The 24325-nt window shown below is 34.2% G+C and overlaps 3 protein-coding genes across 7 annotated transcripts; all 3 read right to left on the reverse strand.

The window, feature by feature from the left end:
- Window positions 1-1229: 1229 nt before the first annotated feature.
- LOC100184252 (vesicle transport protein GOT1B) lies at window positions 1230-3978 on the reverse strand. Its single transcript, XM_002130183.5, has 5 exons — window positions 3742-3978; window positions 3167-3258; window positions 2526-2704; window positions 2176-2257; window positions 1230-1682 (listed from the first exon to the last, which is right to left on the reverse strand). The coding sequence occupies exons 1-5, from the start codon at window positions 3764-3766 to the stop codon at window positions 1644-1646; spliced, it is 417 nt and encodes a 138-aa protein (XP_002130219.1). The 5' UTR covers window positions 3767-3978; the 3' UTR covers window positions 1230-1643.
- Window positions 3881-5409, reverse strand: LOC100184206 (WD repeat-containing protein 74-like). Its single transcript, XM_026835029.1, has one exon. The coding sequence runs from the start codon at window positions 5371-5373 to the stop codon at window positions 4258-4260; it is 1116 nt and encodes a 371-aa protein (XP_026690830.1). The 5' UTR covers window positions 5374-5409; the 3' UTR covers window positions 3881-4257.
- Window positions 5410-5792: 383 nt separating this feature from the next.
- Window positions 5793-23849, reverse strand: LOC100181877 (serine/threonine-protein kinase DCLK1). 5 transcript variants are annotated; one of them, XM_018812586.2, is made up of 22 exons: window positions 23672-23849; window positions 22848-22946; window positions 22021-22074; window positions 21371-21495; window positions 20441-20557; window positions 12190-12329; window positions 12104-12130; window positions 11587-11742; window positions 10588-10667; window positions 10282-10390; window positions 10046-10212; window positions 9823-9990; window positions 9568-9750; window positions 9234-9453; window positions 9060-9176; window positions 8889-9002; window positions 8596-8773; window positions 8243-8349; window positions 7678-7824; window positions 7085-7217; window positions 6806-6973; window positions 5793-6572 (listed from the first exon to the last, which is right to left on the reverse strand). In XM_018812586.2, exons 2-22 carry the CDS (start codon window positions 22937-22939, stop codon window positions 6364-6366), a joined length of 2811 nt encoding a protein of 936 aa, XP_018668131.1. In that variant the 5' UTR covers window positions 22940-22946; window positions 23672-23849; the 3' UTR covers window positions 5793-6363. The 5 variants fall into 5 exon arrangements, with proteins under 5 accessions (XP_018668131.1, XP_026690788.1, XP_018668132.1 ...); XM_026834987.1 differs by lacking the exons at window positions 20441-20557; window positions 21371-21495; window positions 22021-22074; window positions 22848-22946; window positions 23672-23849 and adding an exon at window positions 17869-18138; XM_018812587.2 differs by lacking the exons at window positions 20441-20557; window positions 21371-21495; window positions 22021-22074; window positions 22848-22946; window positions 23672-23849 and adding an exon at window positions 15950-16124.
- Window positions 23850-24325: the final 476 nt, after the last annotated feature.

Here is a 24325-nt window from a genome sequence, read left to right on the forward strand (position 1 = left end):
GCACGTTTCTTGGAGATTAATATGGTAAAATTTATTATTAATAGCCTGTGCTAGGATTTTTTTCTAAAAAAAAGGAAATCTGAAAATTTTGCAAAGAGGGTTGCCCATTTTTTTTAATCATAATTACTTACACAGCACCAAAGGCCTGTATAGGTATAGACAGAGATAGTTGGTTTTATTTATTGTTTTGGCATAAATTTATATTTGTATAATAATTCTTAATTGGAAATAACAACTAAAACATTGGCTACAAACAACTAATTAAGTGCACGGTGCATTCTGAATCTGCACCCTTCTCTTTCTGTATAAAATATTGAGGAATAAAACACAGGTGTAAATACATTAGATATTACAGTTGCGAAAGAAGGAAAAACAACTATAAACGTTCTTACGAATGGTTTAGGCTATTTAAAAAATACTACAGTGTTGCAAAACGCTAATACCAATATCAAACTATAGGAATTGTAGCTGACGATACAGACTCAATTAAACATAAACTAGTTCTGGTGCAGTATAATGTAGAAACATCTCTACGACAAATATGGTCAAAATAAACACTCTTAACTTCAAACTCAGGTTCGTTCTGCTTCGCTCGTATTTCAAGATTTAATAAAAATACTATTTTCCTGTAGGTGGCGCAAAATTCCGGTGCATTTATTGGGCACGTAAATGGCCATGTAGGTATGTTTTTATCCAGTCGTTGTTGAGCAAGCACAGTTGTTATAACACATGTCTTCTTTTTCACGCATTTTCTGTATGCCTACGAATTATCACATATATCATTGTGATGGTAATACTTTTTAGGGATTTTTTTGTAATGTATGGCTGACAATTTTAGACAACCTATAAGGAATACTGGTTTCTGGGTTGGAGTAACTGTCGTTAAATGTCTCATCTAAGGATTCGCGCACAATGGTAGCAGCGCAGAGCTTTGAACCCGTAAGCTCTTGGGTAGAAGCAGGTGCATTAACCACTTTGGGGATATTGCTTAAGAACAACTGTTCAACGAAAAAGGATCTTAAAAAGGAAGTCTAAATTAATCAACTCAAACGGATGTTTTTTTTATAACACATATAATGGATTTAGTTGTCCCTCAATTACCAACAATACTCAAACTAATTTCCATTGTAACTTAAGCTGCCACTATGCTAACTGAAACTGGTTCTAACAAAATATCTTGGTTGGTTTACACACTGTATGTATAAAGTGAGAAACAATTCCAACAATAATTAAGTTTATAAAAATAAGCTTTATTATGTTTACTTTCCACCAATCTTACTTTATTTAAATTACCGTTTAACCATTCTTACAATGTACTCCTCAGAAAAATACTAAAATTTAAAAAAAAATCAATCTGTACCAATATTTAAAGAAAAAATTTACAAGCAAATATACTGTTTCATAACGTTGTCAACCAATACACCCAAAAACGATACAGAAATTTAAAATTCTTTTTTAAACATGTTGCACGGTATATTGCACTGCTGCCACCTAGCAGCAAAGTAACTAAAATCTGTAAACTTCAAAAAGTTTGGAAAACGAAAAATATTCAAAAAGTTTCGAAAAAATGAAATCTGGAAATTGAATTCAATCTGAAGAATTCCAAAGTTTTTTAACATCACCAGCTGTAGTTTTACAAGAGGTCAAACCATTGGATGCTGCCCTTCCAGCTTTTCTGCAAACTAAAATAAAAATGTTCAATGTTTAGTAATAGTATTTTATTAACGGCTTTAACGCTGTGACAGTGGTTAGCGTGCCTGCCTGTAACCCAAGTTAAGGTTGTCACCCTACCAATGCTATGCATCCTCTGATCTTTAGGCAAGACACTTAGTGGCAATTCCCTCAACCTAGTGGTAACTTAATAATGAGTTGTCTAAATTGTCAAACCGTCAAAAAAACACACAGTTCCATAAGGTTGTAAATGGGCATGAGGTGTATGAAACAGAACATTTATGTTGTAACAAATGTCATTTTTGCAACACCCTAGGATAAACTAAGTTTATAAAATATTCTTTTCCTCAATATTTATAAAAATTCTTTCTAGAAATGGGTAGGGTAATTGCAACACAGCTAAAATTTGTTCCACACACAGATTATAGGGCAGGACAAAGTTTTATTAAAAAATATTATTTTATTTTTGCATGCTTTCCTTGCATAACTTGAAATGCTACTAACCTTGTTAATAATAGCAATGTCAAAAATTCGACCAATTACAGGAATTCTTCTTAAGAAGTTAATAATTACAGGAAAGAAACCACTGCAAGCAAATAAAAAATCTTAATATATACATATGTTACTTTAACAGTTTTTGGTAAATGAAAATGCTGTAGCGTTTACTTTTATACAACTGCTAAAATCAGGGTCTACCAAAATATAAATTTGATATTTTTATTTATTATATAGTTTTTTATTTATCAATATGATTACGTCAATAACAAATGTTGTATATCATATTACAATATATTTTTAGCCTAAGCGCATATAGGCCTAAAGTATACCATATGATATATAAAATTCATGTTTACCTGAATAAGAGAAAAAAGCCATAGGTTTCAATAAGCATTCCAATAAGTGGCCACCCCAATAGAACAACAAAAATACCAGTGAAGAAAAATCCGCTTGACTTTATTTTGTGGCGTTGGAAGAAGAAGTTAAAAGTTCTTTGAAGGCCAATGATAAATGATAAACCACTGATGAAAAGTAACTAAAAGAACAGGAAAAATTTCAAAAGTGTAATTTTAGTGATCATGTCTGGCTTGTCTGCTGAGTAGCATAAGTCCAGGGTTGTGACAATAAAATGTGGTAACTGTAAAGATGGATTTTTATTTTTCGTAGAATTTTTAGGAATTAATTGCTTTTAAAATTGTAAAATTTAGAGGTTGCTGCAAAAACTTTCAGGATAAGCCTACACAAAAAAAACTCTTATTTAAAACTCTCAGCCTCTCAGGATAGGCTTACAATGTACCCTGCACAATATAAATCTAAGCAATTGTTTCTGCCTTTAAACAACTAAGAGTTCGAATACTTACAAAATTACTGTGTATAGATGCTATACATGTACCTATCCACATGTTATGTTGTATGTATACTACTCACACTGCCATGTTAGTTTGTGGTGAATTTTCAAATAACCAACCATTATCATACAAATACATATATAACTTACATTTCCAAATGCAAGGAGAACTCTATCGAAGAAAAATATCATACCAAGAAATAAGAAGAATGCTCCAAACCCAGTCAGACCAATACCAATTTCTGAAATATAATCATTTCTGAAATATAATAAATAAAACAAACACACATCAAAAATCTGTTAAATAAAACTCATTTTTTTGCAAAAAAATAATTTATTTTTGCTGTTTTATATTTGGATGTGTTTGGCAATTAAGGAATCCAGCATTAACGTCCATAAACCTGTGAGACAATACAATAATACTAACTTTTTGGTTCTAATTTTTACTGATGAATACAGTGCAGAAAATTCCAGGGTATGCCTGCCTACCCAAAGTTTAACACTTATGTTTTTAATTACTTAAAACCGAAGCTTTGGAACTCGTATCCTCCAGTTAATCAACCATAATATTACTGTGCAATACTTTATATTGAAACTGACCTATCTAGTATCTACTTCAGAGTTCAGACCACTTTTTTTTATTTAGAATTTGAATACCAACCATACACATAAATAATTGCACAGGTTTAAATATAAATGTATACATATGGCATATATATACTTACTTTGACTGTCAGTTACAGACAACATATTGCTGGTACTTTAATATCCAGGTATACAGATTAATTTCTCGTCTCCACTTTTTTGTGAATTCTGGTCTCAAATTTTAATACAAAAAGAAAGCTAAAATGTACTTCACGAAACCTATAGAATTAGGAACCATTATTGATCAAAACAGCAGATCCTTACATTTCAAAGGGCAGTGTGTTTAAAAAATGAATATAGCCAACATAACATAGGTTAATTGGTAACCACTGTAGTAACGCATTTAAAGTAAAAGGTTCAAAGTCTGTTTTGTTGGGTTCAGAATAATGTCAACAAAGCAGAAGTTACACTTTGCCCACATTGAGATTACTTCATGTAAGTTGACTTACAAATCAGCTAAATTTAAACAATATTCTCAATTTGCTAAACCAACATTTATATTCTAATTTTAACTTTTCATTATGAAATAGACAATTTTATTGATAAGTTTAAAAAAATGAGAATAGTCAAACAGCATTTTCATATAACTCAAACACTTAGGAACTTTGTTTTTTCTTTTTCCTTGGTAATAAATCATTATCAGACTCAGAGTCACTTTCGCTGCTGTCAGCATCATCTAATTCGTCCCAAACATCTTTTTCTGTTTTCCTTTTTTCAGTTTCCGGTTCCTTTTCATCATTTTTGACTTCTAGTTCTGCATCAGTGGCAAGAAGGCAAGTCAGTCGCGACTTTAGATAAACTTTATGCTCAACCTTTGGGTATCGTTCATGGTGAACTCTTAGGTGTCGATCCAAGCTGCATGAGAAGAAGTATGGTAAGCTTGGATGACATCTGATCTCCCTTATGCTTCCTGCAAAACCTTTGTAGCAGCGAGCAACATGCTTTATTTTTCTTATATCAAACATAGCAGCATCACCATGGGTGTTACCGACAACAACTTGATTTGGATTTCTTGCAACGATATCAACTGCTGTGAGTGGATATTCTTCATAACTGGTCTCCAAAACTGGACGCCTTGTGTTTGATTTTGGATCAAACACTCTTATATTATGAGTACCAGTTATAGATAAGATTTTATTAGAATTCGGTATAAATTTTAACCCTGTAACCCACACCGGTACCCTATGCTCCAGCCAATCAGGCCGCACATTTTTCGCTTTAAATATTGGCTGCTCTGGTTTATTTAAATCCCACAGTTTAACAAGATTTTCTTTTCCCCCAGTAACCACTCGTTGCAGTTCACTGTTTAAGTCCATACACAAAACATTATCACCAGCCTTGCTGCTGGCCAAGCTTTCATTTTCATTAGACCACAGTCTTAAATCGCCATTAGAAGTGCAGGTAATGAAATTTGAGTCCAGTCTGGCCAGACCAGCAATTTTTCCCTCCATTTCAGGTATTTGAAACGAATCAACATATCCTCCATTAGCTGTTTCCAGCTTCCTCACAACCCCGTTTTTATGTGCAGTATACAATACAGACCGATCTTCATACTCCCAACAAATACGTTGAATTTCATGTTCTTTTCCATAGTTATCCTTATCGTAATGGTTAGTTGCTAGCTTTTTACAAAGGTTCACAGATTTAAGCAGGCCAGTCTCAGATCCAACCCAGACGTTGTTCTGAGAACCACAGCCGTTATTTTCCACCATTATCTAAATAAAAGAGTTAAATTATCTATGAAGTATGTCCAAATTTTACCAAAAAATGAGGAATAAAAAAACGTACAAACCTTAATACTACATTTTTCAGTCTAAAATTTCTATAAAAGCACCATACAACTATCGAGCAGAATGTTGGTGCAATTTTTAAATAAATTTGATCCTTCCTATTTAATTTTAAATACTACCTACGTACCTGCATACACAAATGCTTAAAAACACAACGTGGACTTTACGCTTTATAATGTTTCTATGGTAGCCTTCCTAAAGTATGCGCAGCAACTGTAAGGAAACCTAAATGGTCCCTGCTAAGTTATTTTTCCACTGAAATTTCATTTTCGCCTGATTTTTAACACTATATTTTTAATTAATACATTTTAGGTAGTATTAATTTAAATAACTGTAGTCAATTAAGGTTGCCAATAGACTTAATTTATTTCAACAATTTATGTCAAAAATAAAAGGTTCTCTACATAATTACACTACGGGGCACTTGTGGTACATTAGGTCGTGTGTAATAAAAAGAAAAAAACTAAAACGAGTCTTTGTGCAAAATTATGCTTCATACCAAAATGCACCAAAGGCACGATTGCTTAATAAATACAACAGATCGACATAGCAACTGGATTGCGTAAAAAAGTGATTAAGATATATGAATTTAAAAGTTGATAAAAAATTGCTCATTTTACGCAGCACCATCAGCTGATTGGAAAATTACTCAGGCGTGAAGTGAAATTGCAAAACTTTAGCAGTGAACAAAAAGTGTGTAACCTAGCAGTGAGCAAAAAGTAATTGAAGACTTTGGCCCATTGTTTCATCACAATGGTTTGGAACATATGATGTCATGAGGAGGGAAAAACAAGAAAATACAAAAAATATTACGAAAAGCTCAGGAAATTGAAACAAAAGGCACTGTTACAAATAGAACTATAGAACAGGTGGGTGTTATAAAGTGGAATGCACTATTGTATCATTAAACATTTAATGGACGGCAGCTGGCTGGGTAAAGCCGGCTTTTCGGCGGTTACGGTCGCCAAAATTCTTTTCCAAGTTCATGGTGATCTCACGCTGTAGGTTTGGACCTTTGTATGTACCTTCACTTTGAATCCATGGATGAGAAAGCACTTGCTCTGCTGTGTAACGACGTTTTGTGTCTACCACTAGAAGCCTCTGGATCAGGTCTTTTGCAGCTGTAATAGGAGCAAAAGCAAACATATTCAAACCAACCCAAATGTTTACATACACATGGTACCAACTAAAATAAAAACCACTGAAATGTAGAATTCGAAGAGTGGCTGAATAGGCATTAATTCAAGGTAAATTAATATATTTTTGGGGCAATGGGCAAACTTAGCCATAAAACTCACTTTGTAGGACCTCACCCACATATTATACAATTAAACTCTCTATACTCCAGCCATACCTTCTGATATGTTGTCCCAGTAAGGAGAAAGGAACTCATAGTCCCCAAGTTGGATGATCTCGAAAAGTTCCTCTTGGTCCCGCTCCAAACTCCTAAAGGGAGGAAATCCACAGAGCAGGATGTAGGTGATGACACCAGTAGCCCACATGTCAACCTCCAACCCATAACCTAGGTAAAAACTCAGTTTTAAAAAAAAAAAAAAAAAAAATTCAAAACGTTTGCAAACATATTTCAGCTAGTGAACTAATAGAAATTCTGCCACACAAACATTTTTGTTACCTGTTTCAGCTAGGATCTCTGGTGCTACATAAGTAGGGGTTCCACACACTGTGTAGATAGGTTCAGTGACTTCCATTGCGAGTCCAAAGTCGGCAAGTTTCAGAGTCATGCTGCCGTCTTTGTTGCGGGAAACCTGGAATTTAAACAGAAATTTAAAATAAAAGGTTTTGTGTCATGTATAATAAAGTTTTAGTGTTTTTAACATTAAGACTGTCAGGTATACCTGTTGGTCATTACCCAGTTTTGGAAAGTATAAACAAAATGAGTAAAAATTTAACTCATTAAAAATATTTGAATGGATAAGTGAAATTAACTTGCTTTATCCTCGCATGGACGGAAAACGACAATCGTTATATAAACACAGATGTTCTGTTTTCTAGACCTCGTGCCAGCTTATGAGTAACCATGTATGTAAATTTGTAGGTTATGTTTACCTATATATATGAGGTCCACAGACAGGGTATGTCTATGTTATGGAATCTTAGATTTAGTTTAGAGTTAGACCACAGTTGGCCGATTATCCTAAACCAGAGTGACTCCAACTAATGTTCAATATAAAATAAAACAGCAAAAATATCATTTCCGAAACTTGCCAATAAATTCTCAGGTTTAAGATCTCTATGAATGATGTTCTTAGAGTGAAGGAAAGCAAGAGCTTCGGAAAGGTCGGCCACCATGTTTGCTGCGTCTCGCTCGGTAAACTTTACGCTCTCAGTGATAGCATCAAATAAATCACCACCCTGCAATATTAGAACGTGTTTAGAAAAACTTGTTGTTTAACAGTACTGCAAAATATGATTGAATCTCAAAGTAAATAAATAGTTTCCCCCAAAAAAACATGATTGCTTTTTAAATTGGACAGTTTAAAGCGTTTTAAATAAATATTCAAAATGTTGAGGTAAGATAGATATGCTAGCACATATTATCCCATATTTCCTAATGGTATTTTATTACGTTACAGTACTCTTATGGCGTTTTGATGATAACGTCATATAATTCTGTAAATATTGTTAATTTACTACCAAATGGAATAATAAACAAAAAAAACACAGAATAAAAACACAAAACATCTTGTATTACTATATTTCATTAATTAAAAAAAGTTTGGCAGACACTAAAAATTAAAAATAAAATGGTTAAACTAGAATTATTGCTTACTTTAACATATTCCAACACTAGATAGATCTCATTCTCAGTTTCAAATTCCTCAATCAACCTTACTATGTTTGGATGGTGGCAGTTCTTCATGATGGCAATCTCATTTTCTGTTAAATACGTTTAATGAACATAAATGGCTCGTTTGTCTGCCAGGTGTAGCGACCACGCCTATTTTTCTTCTAGTTAAATGTAAACATATATTTCTAAATGTAAGCAACTGTTTGGTCACTATAACCTGTCCTTTAAATATTTCAAAATCCTGGTGACCGTAATCGAAGAGACAAATAAAACTATTATTACAATGAACAAATAATAAACCAGCCACTAAAATTAGCTTTAAAACCATTACATACCTATCATATCTTCTTTTCCTTTAAGTTTCGACTTGTCGATAATTTTCATCGCAAATTCCGATTCAGTGTTTCGCAATCTGCATTCCTTCACCACAGCGAAGTTACCATCTCCGATAGTTTTGCCGATCTCATATCTCGCTTCAATATTACTTCGTGCCATAATAGTACGAGTTGGTGCCTGGGAAAAGGTTAATATAATATAGTAAGGTGTATAACAAGAATTATACTTAAGCCATTGAGCTGTATAATATTTATTGTTTATTAAACGAAAATGATTTTTGTTTCATTCATACCTTAAACTTTTGCACCCTCCTTATACGATCGGTGTCATCACTCTTCTGTCCATAATGAGTAGGTGAAGTTTTTTCACTCTTGTCATAATCGTCATGATGATGTCGTTCTTCCTCCTTACATAAAAACAACAAATTAATTTTCATTTTAATCCGCATGTGGTAAGTACTCACTTTTCTTCTCCTTTCCTCTTCTTCTCTTTCTCTCTTTGCCTTCTCCCGTTTCTCCTGCTCTTGTCTTGCCCTCTCCTCATTTTTCCTCCTTTCTTCTTCTTCTCGTTGTCGTCGTTTCTACATCAACGAAATACATTACAAACCAAGCAACCAAACAACCTTATCACTACCCACCTCTTCCTCCCATTGTCTCTTCTCATCCTCTAACCTTTTCCTTTCTCTTTCAAGCTCTTCGCGCCTTCTTCTCTCTTCATCTTCTTCTCTCCTCCTTCTTTGTTTCTCCTCTTCTTCCCGATGCCTCCGTTTACGTTCCGCTTCCTCTTTCAGTTTCTCTCTCTTCAAATCTTGTTCAAGGCGTTTAATTTTTTCTCTTTCTTCTGCCTCCCTTTCTCTCCTGCAAACCAGTAAATGTTATAAATTCCAAATAAAACAAAAACCTACATTTTACAAAATCATTGTAAAAATATGTGAATACTTAAAAATATATAAACTTTTCATCTCAACCCACCTAATTCGATCTCTTTCTCGTTTTTCATCCGTCTCTCTTCTCCTTCTTTCTTCATCTTCAACTTGCTTCCTCCTCTGCCTCTCACGCTCCTCAGCTTCCCACTGAATCCTCTCTTTTTTTTTTCTCTCTCGTTCCCTCGCAGAGGCTTCGTCATCTACAGGATCTCGGTTACCATGGCGACGCCTGAAACCAAAGTCAAAATATGTTAAATGAAAACCCCAATCATCCAACATCCTAACCCTCCAGTCCTCTTACCGTAACTCCTCATCCAGCTCCTCCTGCTCCCTCTCCCATCTTCCCCGCTCCCATTTTTTCGCTCTAATCCTCTCCTCTTCCTGAAACCGTCTCCTTTCAGAGACAATATGAGCAGCCCTTCCCCTGCCAGCCCCAGGTCCTCTATATCCACCATCGTTCTGGAACCTTCTGTGCAGAGATAAGAGTTAACCCCAATAAACAAAACCCAGCCAACTCTACCCACCTGTCACCCTCCGTTGAATCCCCAAGACCGGAGTCTGATTTTGACCCCTTGCCTTGCTCAGGAAACCCCCTACGCCCCTGTTTTTGCTGACGATATGCTTTTTGCAGGTTCTGCCTAATAAGGCTTTCAGCATATGGTGAATCCGGGTATAACTCTTGCAGAACTTCCTGTACATAAAAATACACCAAAATCACCAACTATGACATCACAATAACACTTATGACATCACAACCAACCTGTACATCCATGGTAGTCAGTTGTTCACGTCCGACAGCGATAAAAACATCATCTTCCCTGAAGAAATCGGACACGGAACGTATTTCCCTGCCTTTTAAAGTGTATAACCTGCCAAATTAACACAAAATATTTTCTGTGAAACTACACAAAAAAAAATGTTGTTATTAAAAAAAAAAAAAATGTTGTTATTAATGGAATTTCATTAAACAAATAAACCTAAATTTTAAGAACCTTCTGTTTTATTTTGAAACATTTATGGGTAGATCCTTTACTTATATATTATCAATTCATCAAATAATGTTTACCGTCTAATGTGATCATTTTTCCACTTAGGCTGGCCAAGAGCTTCAGAAATATCAGAGACAAGTTGTTCATATGTTTGAACCTGTGTGAAAATAAAATCCTAAAGTTAAAATCTGCCTTTTTCAAACTCCCACACCCTCACAAACTTTTAAACATAGAATGAACAGAATTTTGGTTATTGACTTTAAAGGAAATAAGTTAATGAGGTAAAATTTTGTATCGTCTGTAGGGTGTAACGGTCACACCTTTTATCCAAAACATTATTTCTTTCTTTTTTATCAACAAGCGTGTTTTAACAACTGTTGTTTTACCGTTACTACCCCTCTTTTCGCTTTTTGTCAACTCTCTTGTTCTTCGTTATCGTGACCGAAGAGACAAAATAAATTTCATTCATTCATTTATTCAAATGTTTAAGCTTTGCATTAGCAACAAGGTTGAACAATTTATGGTAGAAATGATTTCTGAACATTTACAAACATTCTCAGGCCCTGACATAACAAGTAAATATCTATTATAGAACCATGGCTAAGTGGTAAGGCATCATAAACAAAAGATACTTTTACCGGTTAAAAATTACCAGGCTGGATGCTTTTAAATTACAGGGTTGGATGTTAACACTGGTATGCAAATGTATCTTTGGGCAAGACACTTAACGAACGTTACACCAACACAGTGGTCATTAATCATTTGTAGAACCCTAGGTGAATTGTTTTAACTCTGGCTCCCAGATCACATAGCGGTAAGGACCTTACTCATATAGTGTATAGAATATAAAAATCTCAGATTCTATAGCATGCCACAATGTAGGACCTCACTTGTACAAAATATAAACTTCATTTATGGTATGACATATTTCTAAATATTTACAGACATACCAATCCTCACGCCTATACATAGAAAGTAAATCATTTGTGAATCCCATAGCGTAATCTCAGATCCCTATGCCCTCCCCACTGTAGGACCTTACTCATATAAATATAAAAATATAATTTTCTACTCACAGCTCTCCTGTTAAGAAGAATGGTTATCTTCTTGTGAGGACGGATCTGGCCGGCTCGTACCACGGTGACTACCTTGGGTTTCATGGGTGAGTTATCGGGGTGGGTGGTGTGGGAGTAGTCGGTTCTTGGGGCCGTGCCGAACGTCATTGGCCGGTGCTATTGTTATTTTAGAAAAAAAATATGGATTTGGGTAAGAATTAAATCGAAATCTATCTTATTATTTTGTAAAATTTTGGCTAGTGAAGTCTTGTGATAAAAAGTTTTAGGTAGGAATTACAACCATGATAAGTTATAAATTTGTTAAAAGTTTAGCTTTTTTTAAAGTTTTAAGATGTAGGTCCTTTTAGTCATAGGTCAATACAGTTTCATAATATGTTATTAAATTTATATATAGTTATAATTCATTACAGTCGGTACACAGTTCCAATAATTTATATCTTTTTTTTAAATTTAAAAAAAGAGGTTACAAAATCATAAAAAGAAAAATAAAGTTTAAAGAAGAAAAATGTTGTCTTACCTTTTGTTTAACAGATCTATGGTCTGGCTGCAATGTATGGCATGAATAAGTTACTGAAAAAAGTTTTGCATAGCTTCGTCACTTACCTGCGATTTATTGAACATATTTCGACTGCTAGGTGGAAACGTGGAGCGCATTCCGTTTCTCGCTGTTGCCATACTTGTGTGTGGGAAGCTGCTATCTGTGTCGTAGTAAGCACCTCCGGGGTAGTTTGGGATACGGTGGCCTGTGAATAATAATGTTAAATTTTAAATGCAGAAATTCTATATGGGTGAGGTCCTATTGTAAAGAATAGCAGGAAACCTGGGATTTGAGCCAGAGTGGGCCCATAACTTCAATACCTAAAAAAACTGCAACCTAGAAATACTGCAACCAAGTACAGCATTAAAAAAGCGATTAGTATGACTGGGGACTTTATAACATGTTCTGATTCGCCGAAAATTTCCCCACTGGTCAAATTGACAACAACTGTTTGAATTTTTGATTATCAGCAGAAAAGCAAAAAATATTACGTTTGGTTGAGAAAAATAACAAACACGAGATTGAATCTGCATCGTTTACCCTCAATAACCTCTACATCTTCTGAAAACTGACAAAGAGAAACTTTATGGTGAGCTGAGGGGTGAGAGATCAAACCCCCGCTTAGCACATTGGATGTATTTGAAGTTGCACTGCTTCTTATGTCACTGTCTTCATCGGCAAACCGCCGCTGTTGAAGAAACGCAGACTGGACCCCTCTGGCGTACGATTGGTTGGCTTCAAATAAAGACGAATTTGAATCGTCCAATAAAATAAAAGATCTCAACTTGTCAGTTTTTGAGTTTTTTGGCTTGCATTCAGAAGAGCTGTAGATCCTTGCTCTTTGTGCTTGAGCAACTTTAGGTACTGTGTGTTGTTTGTTGTAGGAAGGAATAGACTTTACTCTTCTGCGCGAATCTCCATCATTGCTTCTTTGCTTCTGTTTTGTCTGGTTTGCTGGCTTCATTGCTGCTTTCTTCTTGGAGTCCATAGGTTGGTTCACTTTTAAGACTTGATTGTAAGGACTAGATCGAAGTGTCTTCTCGAGGAGAGAGCCAGATGAAGAAGTGGAAGAAGAAGTGTTCCTCTCAAGTCTTGGTGGAACTTGTCGAAACTCAAGTTTTCGGGGAGGAATCTCTTCAAAGTCATCGTAACTGCTGGAAAACCTTTGCACTGTGGTGTCAGTGAAGTCATCTTCCGACCGTTGGCCGTGTAAGGCTGGATGTGGGTTGTGGTTTTTAGGTATTGACCTTTGCAGCACTGAAGAATGGTTGCTTTCATGAATAGGTTTGCTGAAAAGAAATTTTCTGGAACTTCTGGAGGTTGACTTTGGTTTTCCATGCTCAGACTGTGGTTTTCTGGATAAATGAGCTATTGGTGTTGATGTTAGAGGTTTATCTTTCAAGGTAACTGCGGACATTGGTAGTGGGCCTGGCCGTATTTCATCCTTCGTAGTGGTAGGAGTGGCCTTGTCCACTTGTGATAAATCCAATGGTGGGACCGACTGGCTTGTTGAGGCACGCCTGCTGACAGGGGGGTTTGTAACCACCATTCTTAACACTGGTACAGCTGCGCCAGCAGAAGTTATGCTGTTCATGTTTCCTTGAATGTCAGAAATATTCCCTGAATCATCCACAGGCGAAAATGCAGGGGGTCCATCTCCAGAAAGAGATAAATTCAACACCATAACTCAAGAATATACTTAAAAACTGTAAATGACCTAAACTTAGACAAGACTAGATCACCAAGCCAGAAGAAACACGATCTAAAATACAACCAAGAATTCCAACACTAGCCACTACAAACTACACTCAATTCAAATAACTTGTTTTTGAACTAATATTCAAACTGCCAGCTTATGCCACAGTAGTTGCTAAGGGCGACTGAATTACAGTGTTGGATGGTGTGTCGAATATATGAGGAGTATCAATCGATAACACTCGTTCGCTGTTAGTTTCATCATAGACAGCAAGTGGCACGTGGAGTACCACTTAAAAGGCGACCACCATTCGTAATAACAGCAACCGCAAAGTGAACAAACAAAATTAAATCACGAATGGCCGGGTAACCAAAAAATGAGAAAATAATCCACTATATATTAATAGTAGGGTGGCCGAAGATGGACACCTTTAGCAAATAATATCCAATTATCCTGATTGTGTTTTAAACAATTTACAGCGGTCTATAGGAGTCGTGAGGATACCGTTTTATAATTTCATGTTGCATGCTCACGTCTAAAATTCATGCAGCGTCACTAATTTTTATGTTAAGATTATTTTGCAATGAAGTTATTCAAGTTATGAATCGGTAACCAATCTTTTTAATCTCTATGGATTAAACATATTTTCACATAAATCTGCATGTTAAAGGGTGGACATGAAACGTTTTCCTTATTTCTGATTTGTTATTGCAAATGAAGCACCTTTCCTATTATCATTTACCTCATTGCACTGCAACAAAATAAATGCTAACAATTTTGCATTCCTATTAAGAATTTTACCTTGTGAAAAATGACAGCACTGCAGCATGCATGTCACACAACATGAAGGTACTAGAGGCACTAAACAACAATGCTTCGGTGCACAAGGCCTGCTGAAGATACTTCTCTCACTTTGGGTATCTGGAAAACCATTCCTGATTTTTTCTCTATTGGGAAAACGGACAAAGTAATGTTTGGGCAAACATTTTTGATCCAAAGTTGGTGCCAAACATGTTGACCCATTTCTTGAGTGCTCATCTGACAGACAACCTGTATTACATTGATCGCTAGGTGGGATAGATCTCTTTGATTGTTCTGGTGACTTACATCTAGCATGTGCGACCATTTGTGGTGGTGAAGATTGAACATTGGCTGTTTTTGGGGGGCCAGCTCTGTTATACTGTACATTGTTCAATGGAGAAATACAATCTAATTTTCCATTACTTCTAAATGTCTGAGCATATTTTGGAACAGAATTTTCTTTCTTCTTGACTTGGCTTCTCTTTTTTCTAAGAGTTTTTCTTTGATTGTAGGATGGCTTTTTATTTAAAATTTCATTCATTGTTTCCTTTTTCTTCTTGATCACATGACAAGCTTGACACGCATGACCAAGCAACCGGATTCTTCTATTAAAGTTTGGAATATGTTGATTCCACTTTGGCCTATGAAGGTTTATCTTTTCCACCATCCTTTTAATTTTCCAATGCTCCAAAATATATTCAAAAGTAAAACTAAACCTCTTGCACCTTGCTTAGCTTTAAACCCCCCGAAAATTGTTTTGAAAAATAAATCTTCAAATAAATGGAACAACTTTCTATAGTTGTGTAAGTGTAACATTAAAAGGCAATGGTGGGAAAATTTAGTTGAAATAATTTTGAAGGACAAGTTGCCACAGTTACATCCAAATGACAAACAAGATTAAGTCAAGAGTTGAAATCTCTCGTTAAACAATTACGTAACATCGTTACATTGTAACTAACATCTTGTTACTCAAGTAGATATGTCTTTTCTCCTTACTGAAGTGATTTTAATATTTTACAAAACCACTTACTCTATACTGCCATCTGCTGGTTCAAATTTTTAATCTGAGATTTGCAGGCAAAATTTTTGAAGTTTTGAAGTTTAAAATTAACAAACTCGATTGCTGTTGAAATCTATATTAGGCTTTGCTGATATGAATAAAAGAATTATATAAGTATAATAAACGTTTACAAGAATTCAAGTGCGACCTCTTGACATTCACGGTGAATCAATAAATGTCCTGCCTCCCATGAGGCCAAAGTGCGATTGATGTATTAAATATAAAAACTGCCACAATCCGCAACAAAAGGAAAACATCGAAAACTTACGTATGCGTCCCCAAATATACTTCTTGCATAGCCAAGGTGAATCGTCTTCTCCATCGGTTGATTCCAAATAAATTGGCATCTTAACCATAACATGTCACATTCCTACCCCTCTACTTAAATTCTTATCTGACCTCAAAAAATTTCTTCCATAAATAATAATATTCCTCTAAAATGACTTCTACAAAGGATAAATAAACCGCGAATGAGAGTCCCTTTTCACCGAGGCAGTTTTAAGGCTAATGTACGCCACACTTTAACAGATTAGTAGCCAACTACGACTGTATCAACACATAAGCAACATCGCACCGCGTTATAAAAGGCAAGAGCGCCGTGTGTTTGAATTCCACTCCAAACAATTGTTCCTCTTTCCCCTTCAAGTGAGAGTGGGCTTGTTGGTTTAGGGGGCAACTCTTTCTGCCCAGCTTATGACATTATATAACATTTCCACGCTTTTCATTCCATTTAAACAAGATTCAAAGCATTTAGAATGACAAGTACTTATAAGCTGAACAGAAGCCATTAGAGGAAAAAACACATACACTACACCTTGGTGTTATGTCTCCAATAGTGAAAGTTTTATATACTACCGGTCATTGGTCAATACAGTTCATAAGAGCTCTCAATTGGATTGAGCAGCTTTAAGCACTACCAAAGAATCAACAATAAAATCCTATATATTTTGGAGAGGACTTACACACACAATATACTACCAGACAGAAGCCTTAACATTTTTTACATTTAAACACTTATGAAGTGTACAGTAGAAAAACTCACATATTTTTTTGGATATTCATAAGATATACAGTTACAGGATTATAGAATTTAGTTACATTTCGAACTTTTAAATTTAACCTAAAAAAAAACAATTTGTTTCTGACTTGTAAAAATTTCTAAGATAAAAAGCAACTTTAACAGTTTATGTGTGAGGCTTGGGAACAACTAATGCAATGGTTATTATGTATCAAAATATACATGTTAAGATTAATACAAAGCAAAGTCACGTTTTATGAATAAACAGACAATGTTAGAATTTTAACCACATTATTGTGTATTCACTATGTTTTACCACAAACATGTTTATCTGGCAGTCTACAGTTAAACAAACAGTCCAGTTAAAAAAACAAATCCAGATAAGCAGTTTTTGGGGAAATGAGTTGAAAAGAAATGTTGAATGCGGTTTAGGGATCTATTAATGGTTATCATAACAGAAATCTTAGGTCCGGGTTCGGACTGAGATTTAGGCTCGCAGCCAAGGCAACACAATCAGTTACAAGGCAACCATGTTTAAGATTAGAGCTTTGACACAGTGGTAGTGTGTATTAAACACAGTCAGGAGCGCGGGGGACAAATTGAAAGCAGATTTCGACGCAGAGCCCTTTGTGTTGTGTGAGTACACGGCTCAGTGAATTAATGTTAAAACAACATTTACTCACTTTTGTAATCACAGAATCAACAACACAAGGGGGGAGCAAAGCACAAAACACAGGATAAGTATCCAAACTAAAAGAACCTTAAAGTTTAAGCCTTAGTTGAAACATTCAATCAATTTAAAAATAAAAATACAATAGGCAGAAATGCAACTCAAATTTATAAATGAATGGTCACACATGTGATTTTGGGATAAATTTCAAAAACAAGACAAAATATCTCAACAGTTCTTGTAATTCAACTATTCTAAGAACAGAATTTACCTTTAAAATACCCACAACATATCTAGTATTACAAGTATATATATATATTTCTTATTTAAAACAAATCTTTAAAACATGAACAAAATTAGCACATAGTAAAACCACATGTTTCGTAAACACTTTTTTATATAGAAACTTACTATAACAAGGAAAACTAAGACAATCGTGTGAAATGATCTTAGACCAGTATTGAGTAGATAACAATAAAAGCAGCATATTATTACCAACCTTTTGAGTCCCATTTTGGTTGAGATTTCTTTTTTAAATCATTACGTTTTAAAAGCTTCTTCTGTGAGCAACGATCTTGAGGTTGTACTTTCCTTTGAAATGTACGAAGGTGTTCCGCAGTGGGCAGTGATTCCAGTTTTGGATAAAGCAGTGATGCCAGGTAGTCCGAAGACATTGAGAAACCAATCAGAATAAAATTTTGACCAAAACTTTTCTCACATTCTAAGATCTTACTAAATTTACAGAGCAACTGAAATAAATATTCTAACAGAAAAATCGTCTAAAGGTCAAAACTTATGATAACAATTCAAATTTTACGACTGTTGATCTGTTGCTAAGCATTTAGGTTGATATTCATATAAATTATTCATATGAATCCTACAAAATGATCCACAACCTGCAATTAGGCATGGTTCACTGCATTTGTATTCTGTTGGTTAGTTGTATACATCAAAACCATTGGCAACTCTAAAGCTAAATTGATGCCATTCTCAAGATAGGAGTAATAGATCATAGACAACAATAGGACGTGTTTAACATTCACAAACACTGGGATTCCACCTGTAGATATTGCAGGTGGAGGTAACCAGTAACTGTGAAAATAGATGTTTGCAAAGTAGTGAATTATTAACAGAAGATGACTGCCTGACAACGCAATTACAAAGCAGATGAAACACATTAGAACAACAGAGTACTTGGGAGTTTCAGGAAGGTACCACAGTGGTTGGTGGCTGGTTGATCTTATGTAGTTTAAAGGTGTTTTAAAGCAAGTTGAGAGAAGTAGCCAAATTAAACTAAGCAGTTATGTACAAATTGTGTATTAATTTGTGCAGACTAAAAAAATGGTGTGTTTTTTATTTCTTTTTGGACAGATAAAGAAAGAAAAATTTTTTTATATGAAATGTTTCAGAAAAAGAAGTTTTTGTTTAAAAGTCAGTAAGCATCATCATTAAGTTTACAAACAGATATAATAAATAACAGTTTGACCAGCCAGTTACAACAACAAGGAATGTCAATTAATTACATTTAAGGACCAGATGCTAGATGGCAGCATGGAGCAGACTGGTAAGTAAGCCACTTACATTTGTATTACGTCGTTTCTTAAAGTGTTCGGGTTATGACAATGTTTCCATGACAACAGAACAACAAAACTTACGAACGCCTGTGTTCTACTACGTGCTACTACACCCAAATTAAACCTTCAACTTGTATGTAAATTACATGAACTTACAAAACGTAATTTATACTGTTTGGTTTGCCAATATTTTGTATAATAATTATATTTATGACATAATATTTTATAAACTGGAAAAAATAATAACATAAATATAATACATGTACTGGTCAAAATTATTCCTAAATTTTGTTATTTAATTCTAAAATGAAAAAAAATATTTTCTGTCATTTCTGATATAGCCTATATATATATATGAATAAAAAAATACAAATATTAATACCAAAACCAACCAAAAGGAAAGTCAACTTTTTTTAAACAAAAATATAAAAAAGAAACCAAAACAAAAATCATGATTCATGAATATATCATTTCATGATTAATGGGATCAATTTTCATGTTCATTAGATCTCTATCAAGTAGATTTGATCAAATCTGAGCCAATTACCATGGCTACATGGCAGGGAACAATAGCCATTGTTACGTAGGTTGGTATAAGTGTAGCACTTATCGTGACCACTTGATTGTCGAGTCACAATCTGCGGCATAATCGTCACTACAATCATTTGTCATCTATCCTGAGTTTCACATCCATCATAGACAAAAAATATTTTACATTACAGTTACAATGCCTGAGGTGGTGAAATAGGTTATTTTTTCGCCCCAATCATAAGACTGACACTTATGGATCATGTAGAAGTTAGTAATATGTAATAATAATGGGAAAACACACTTAAACAAAAATTTGCCATTTTTACCAAAAATGGTCAATTACCATTTAAAATTTGAAATATGCGAGCATATTGAAGTTGGCTATTTAAAAAAAACGCGGCTACTTTCAAGTATCCACAAAGACTTTGACCAAAGCAAGATGGTATTGAACCAAAGTGTCCATTGCTTTCATTAAATATGGGACAAGACAAGAGGTTGGGTTGAGCTTTCAAGGATCAAAGCGAGCGTTTGCCACAGCTTCGTGGCTTATATTTCTATTACAAACAACTTTTCCAAGTGGTTTGCTCAACCCGGTACAGAGTGCTAAGGAATCTACTCGAGACTTAAATATTGCGGGCCTAGAAAACAGGACAATAACTTCACAATACCCGGTCTCACAATTCATCGCAGCAAAAGCAACAAGCAGACCTTTTAAACTACTTCAATGACCAATTTTTAATATAATTTTTGATCTGATCTGACTATTTTGAAATTAAGGTATATATATACATATAGAATTAAAAAAATCCATATGGCAAATTCAACTTTAAATGCTGTAAAATATCAAAATCTACACTACTACACAATAGATAGTGACAATAAAGTCAAATTGTATAAGCATTGCAAATATCAATGTATAACAACCGCTAATAAAAAAAATATAAAATAATAATGCTACAAACTCACGTAATGCTTTCGTTTCTTTATGCAATCCATATTTGATCCTCTGGAACTTCTCAAAAGACGCACATACGTAAGATTCACCATCCTTTAATTCTTCAATATCTTCAATAAGGGTCCCCCCTTTTTAAACAAATTGTATTAAAATTTCTAACATAACAAATTGAACAACAGTTTTCTCCTAAATCAGCAGTGGACAGATTCTGAACTATTAAGAGCGCAAAACTTTTACATCTTTAGAATTGGATTGTTTTTTAATTGCTTGTAAATAGTAGGGCAATGGACATGAAACATTTTAAAATGCAGGACGATGCACTTTCCTATGAAAAACAGAACATATTTGTCGTAATATTGAAATACACTGATAATACAGCATAGAATACTCCAAGGGAGAGTAGCATAGCCTGGCACCCTAGGTTTGGCATCCTATTAATGAGACGTTACCCAGCCTCACCCCTCTGGATGTATTTCACTGATTGTAAAGGCTATTGCTTATCAGTATATCATAAGACCCTTCACAATCTTTAAATGTCAGCAGTTTCCAATAAATACAACACAAAGTCACAAAGTATATGCATAATGTACATCACCCTGATTGTTTAAACAGAAATCATATGCTTAAGCACTCTAGTTTTACACATAAAAGAGGTTCCACCCTATCGATGGATCCAAAAAGCAAGCTGAACCCAAATAGACTGTTTTTATTCACCACTATTAATAAGTTCATAATGTTTACAACTATGGATGTAACTGTATTTTAACAATGTTACTCTAAATTTAACTTTTTAAAGTAAAAAAAACTCCAACTTTAACTTTTTAAAAATTAAAAAAAAAAAAATTTAAGCTTTTGAAAATAAAAAAACTCCAAATTTAACTTTCTAAAATAAAATAAAAACATTACACCCATGCCCTTGAAATCAACGCAAATACAAGTACCTATAGGTGTGTAAATACGGCGTACTCCATAAGGAAGAGACATGGACTTGGAAAGATCGGATAAAAGTTCTTCATAGTGTAGATATCGGTGTGGGGTTATGTGTAAACTCTTTCCTTTAAAATACCTGCAAATATAATTACCAGTTTACATGTGTCACTACTACTGGTGGTACTTGTCTACAAACAAAGTATACACATGGCTGGTGTTCAATCACAACAGTTAAATGGTTTTTCCATATATATTGAGTAAGTAGCATTATTTATAAAAAGAAAATTATGTTTAATCTTAGGAAATTTAACAGCGTATCAAAAACAATAAACATCTCATTTTAACCATACAAAAAAATTTACAAACAGAAAATATCACAAAAATACACTTTATACTACTAAAACAGATAAGGTTATTAAGAATGTAGTATTAACAGTAGGCCGAGAAAAACAACAAAAATATATAAAAAAAATGTAAGTATCAGAAGTATCCGTATATTACAATCAAAATCAAGGTATAGTTAGCTTTAAAAAACACAAACAAAATAAGTTTAAACTACCTCTATTATTTATAAAATTATTTGATCAAAGGTACAGTGTTTTAACTATTTTAAAATTCAAGTAATGTTTGAAGTGTCAAACTGTGCATATACAATACACACCTGTCTCCATTCTTGTAAAACATGACGATTCTCGGTCTACGGAGATCTCTGTATCTGTGGTGTATGTATTGTAATCAAAACATTGATATAAAAAGACAAAACACCTCACAAAAAAATATTTGAACACACAAACTTTGTTATTATATGTATATATAAATTAATATATATTACATGATCATGAATATTCAGGTAGATTGACTGTTTAGTGTTAGTGTTTTAATCTGCACGTAAACAACTTTTGCTTTTGTTATTATTTCACCACAAATATTTTAATTATTCAAACCTTTATCTTGAAATTTAAAATGCACTTTCTAAATCTCACTTTGATGGTAATTGTTTTAAATATTTTAAAGAATAAAAATTGCGTACCTAAATAATGTCAGAATTTCTAATACCCCTTAATTTTTTACAGTGATTTATACAGCATAGGGAGTAGGGACAAGCGTGATCCTAACCTTTAAAACAAGATTGCCACCTCCTGTTTTTAACACCCCAGTTTTAAATGTAAATTAACTTTAACTCTGATATTAATTGTCTATGCAAACAAGCAGAACGTTATTGTGTTCGCCGTATTTATTAATGAGGTTCCCTATATTTGACAACTATAATATAAATGTAACTCTAATATAACGACATCACCCTCAAATTTTGTCCAAAAAATTAAAAACATAACACCCTAATCACCTATATTATGTAGTGTTATATATATAATTATATATTTATACTAAAAAGTCAGTGTCAAAACCAAAAAATATTACTACAGTATTAGTAAAAATATGCTTTAATAAGTTCTCTTTTAACAGGGCGATTGTTGAAAAAGAAAATACCTGTCATCTGTAAGATCTTGCAACTCCTGTGAAATGTTTGTTTTAACGAATGGTCGCCGCGCCATGCTATGTACTAATGGAGGCTCAATCATCACAAAACTACAAAAATTTAAGATTTTTAAGTCAAATAAGTATGAATTTTCAGGTAGACTAGATGTTTTAAGTTTATTTTTATTATTTTTATTATTCAAAAATGGCTCAATCTGCTAATCTTAACTTGGAAAAAATATTTTGTTGTTAGGCATTGGGTTTTTAGAACGCCATCATGATTGATGGTAACCAAAGAAGACAGGGTTCAATGCTCAATGCTGCTACCATTGTTGGCATATTTGTGCTTTGGCAAGATACTTAATGGTCATTGTTTAAACCCAGTGGCCACTAATTGGCTGTGCAAATTGTTGGAAAAACAGAATGAAGAAGGAAAAATCCCCCACAAAGTTACATACATAGTAACTCATGAAGATTATGAATATAAATGATTGTAATTTATATATCTTTGCGCGGGCAAGAACATTCGTTAAAACACGGTTGTTTTACACACCATTTGCCTGCTTATGAGTTGCTACATATGTACAATTTGTACAACCCATAAGGGACCAATGGGTTGGAGCAATAAATGTTAGGGGTCTTGCTCAAGGACACACAACAACAATGGTTGCAGCGCTGAGCTTTGAACCCGTAAACTCTGGACTAGAGGCAGGTGCTCAAAACACTTTGCCACGCGCCTTTCAATGAAATGTGGCAGTGTATTATTAAAAAGATCGTCGTTGTTAAAGCTCCAATACTACAAACATTACAATAAAAAAAAACAATTTTTAATTTACCTTTAAACTGTAAAACTTAGCACAGAACAATCTTTCATTTTCTAAATTCCATCCACAAAGAATTTTATCTCAAATCATTAAAAGTTAAATTCTACTCCACGTAGTACTTCTTTGCGTGCAAAAGCCAGGTTCAAGCTACAGGACACAGCTACCCCTTCTACAGTCTGATACAGAGTCTGCTTTATGGCATCAAAATTTTATATAATAATAATGTAAAAAATAAAATCTTTTATGTTTAGGTCTAAACCAACTTTATCAAATACTTGCACTGGCTTTACTTTATATGACCTTGAATATAACTGTGTACACTGACACTAGATTCGAGTTCTGTCCACTATAATAACATTTTCGCTTACACTTGTTGATTGTGATGACAAACCAAACACTGAAGTTAAAACAACAACAATCCTCTACTGCCCACATGAGTATTAACCTTAGAGTAAATACCTATCGACCGGTGGCGCTCTATTCAACAATAGGCTATCGCAACTTTGGGCCGTAGTATTAATGGATTTAGCGAAACTGTTATTGGACTTTTTTAGAATCAGGTTCTATACACTTCCACAAAGTATCGTTGGGAAGTTACCAGCGATTTGGAATGAAAAAGAAAGTTTACCCATGCCGCTGGTATTTAGACATCGTTCTTCACATTGC

Source organism: Ciona intestinalis, chromosome 7, assembly GCF_000224145.3.
Source record: "Ciona intestinalis chromosome 7, KH, whole genome shotgun sequence".
Lineage (NCBI taxonomy): Eukaryota > Metazoa > Chordata > Ascidiacea > Phlebobranchia > Cionidae > Ciona > Ciona intestinalis.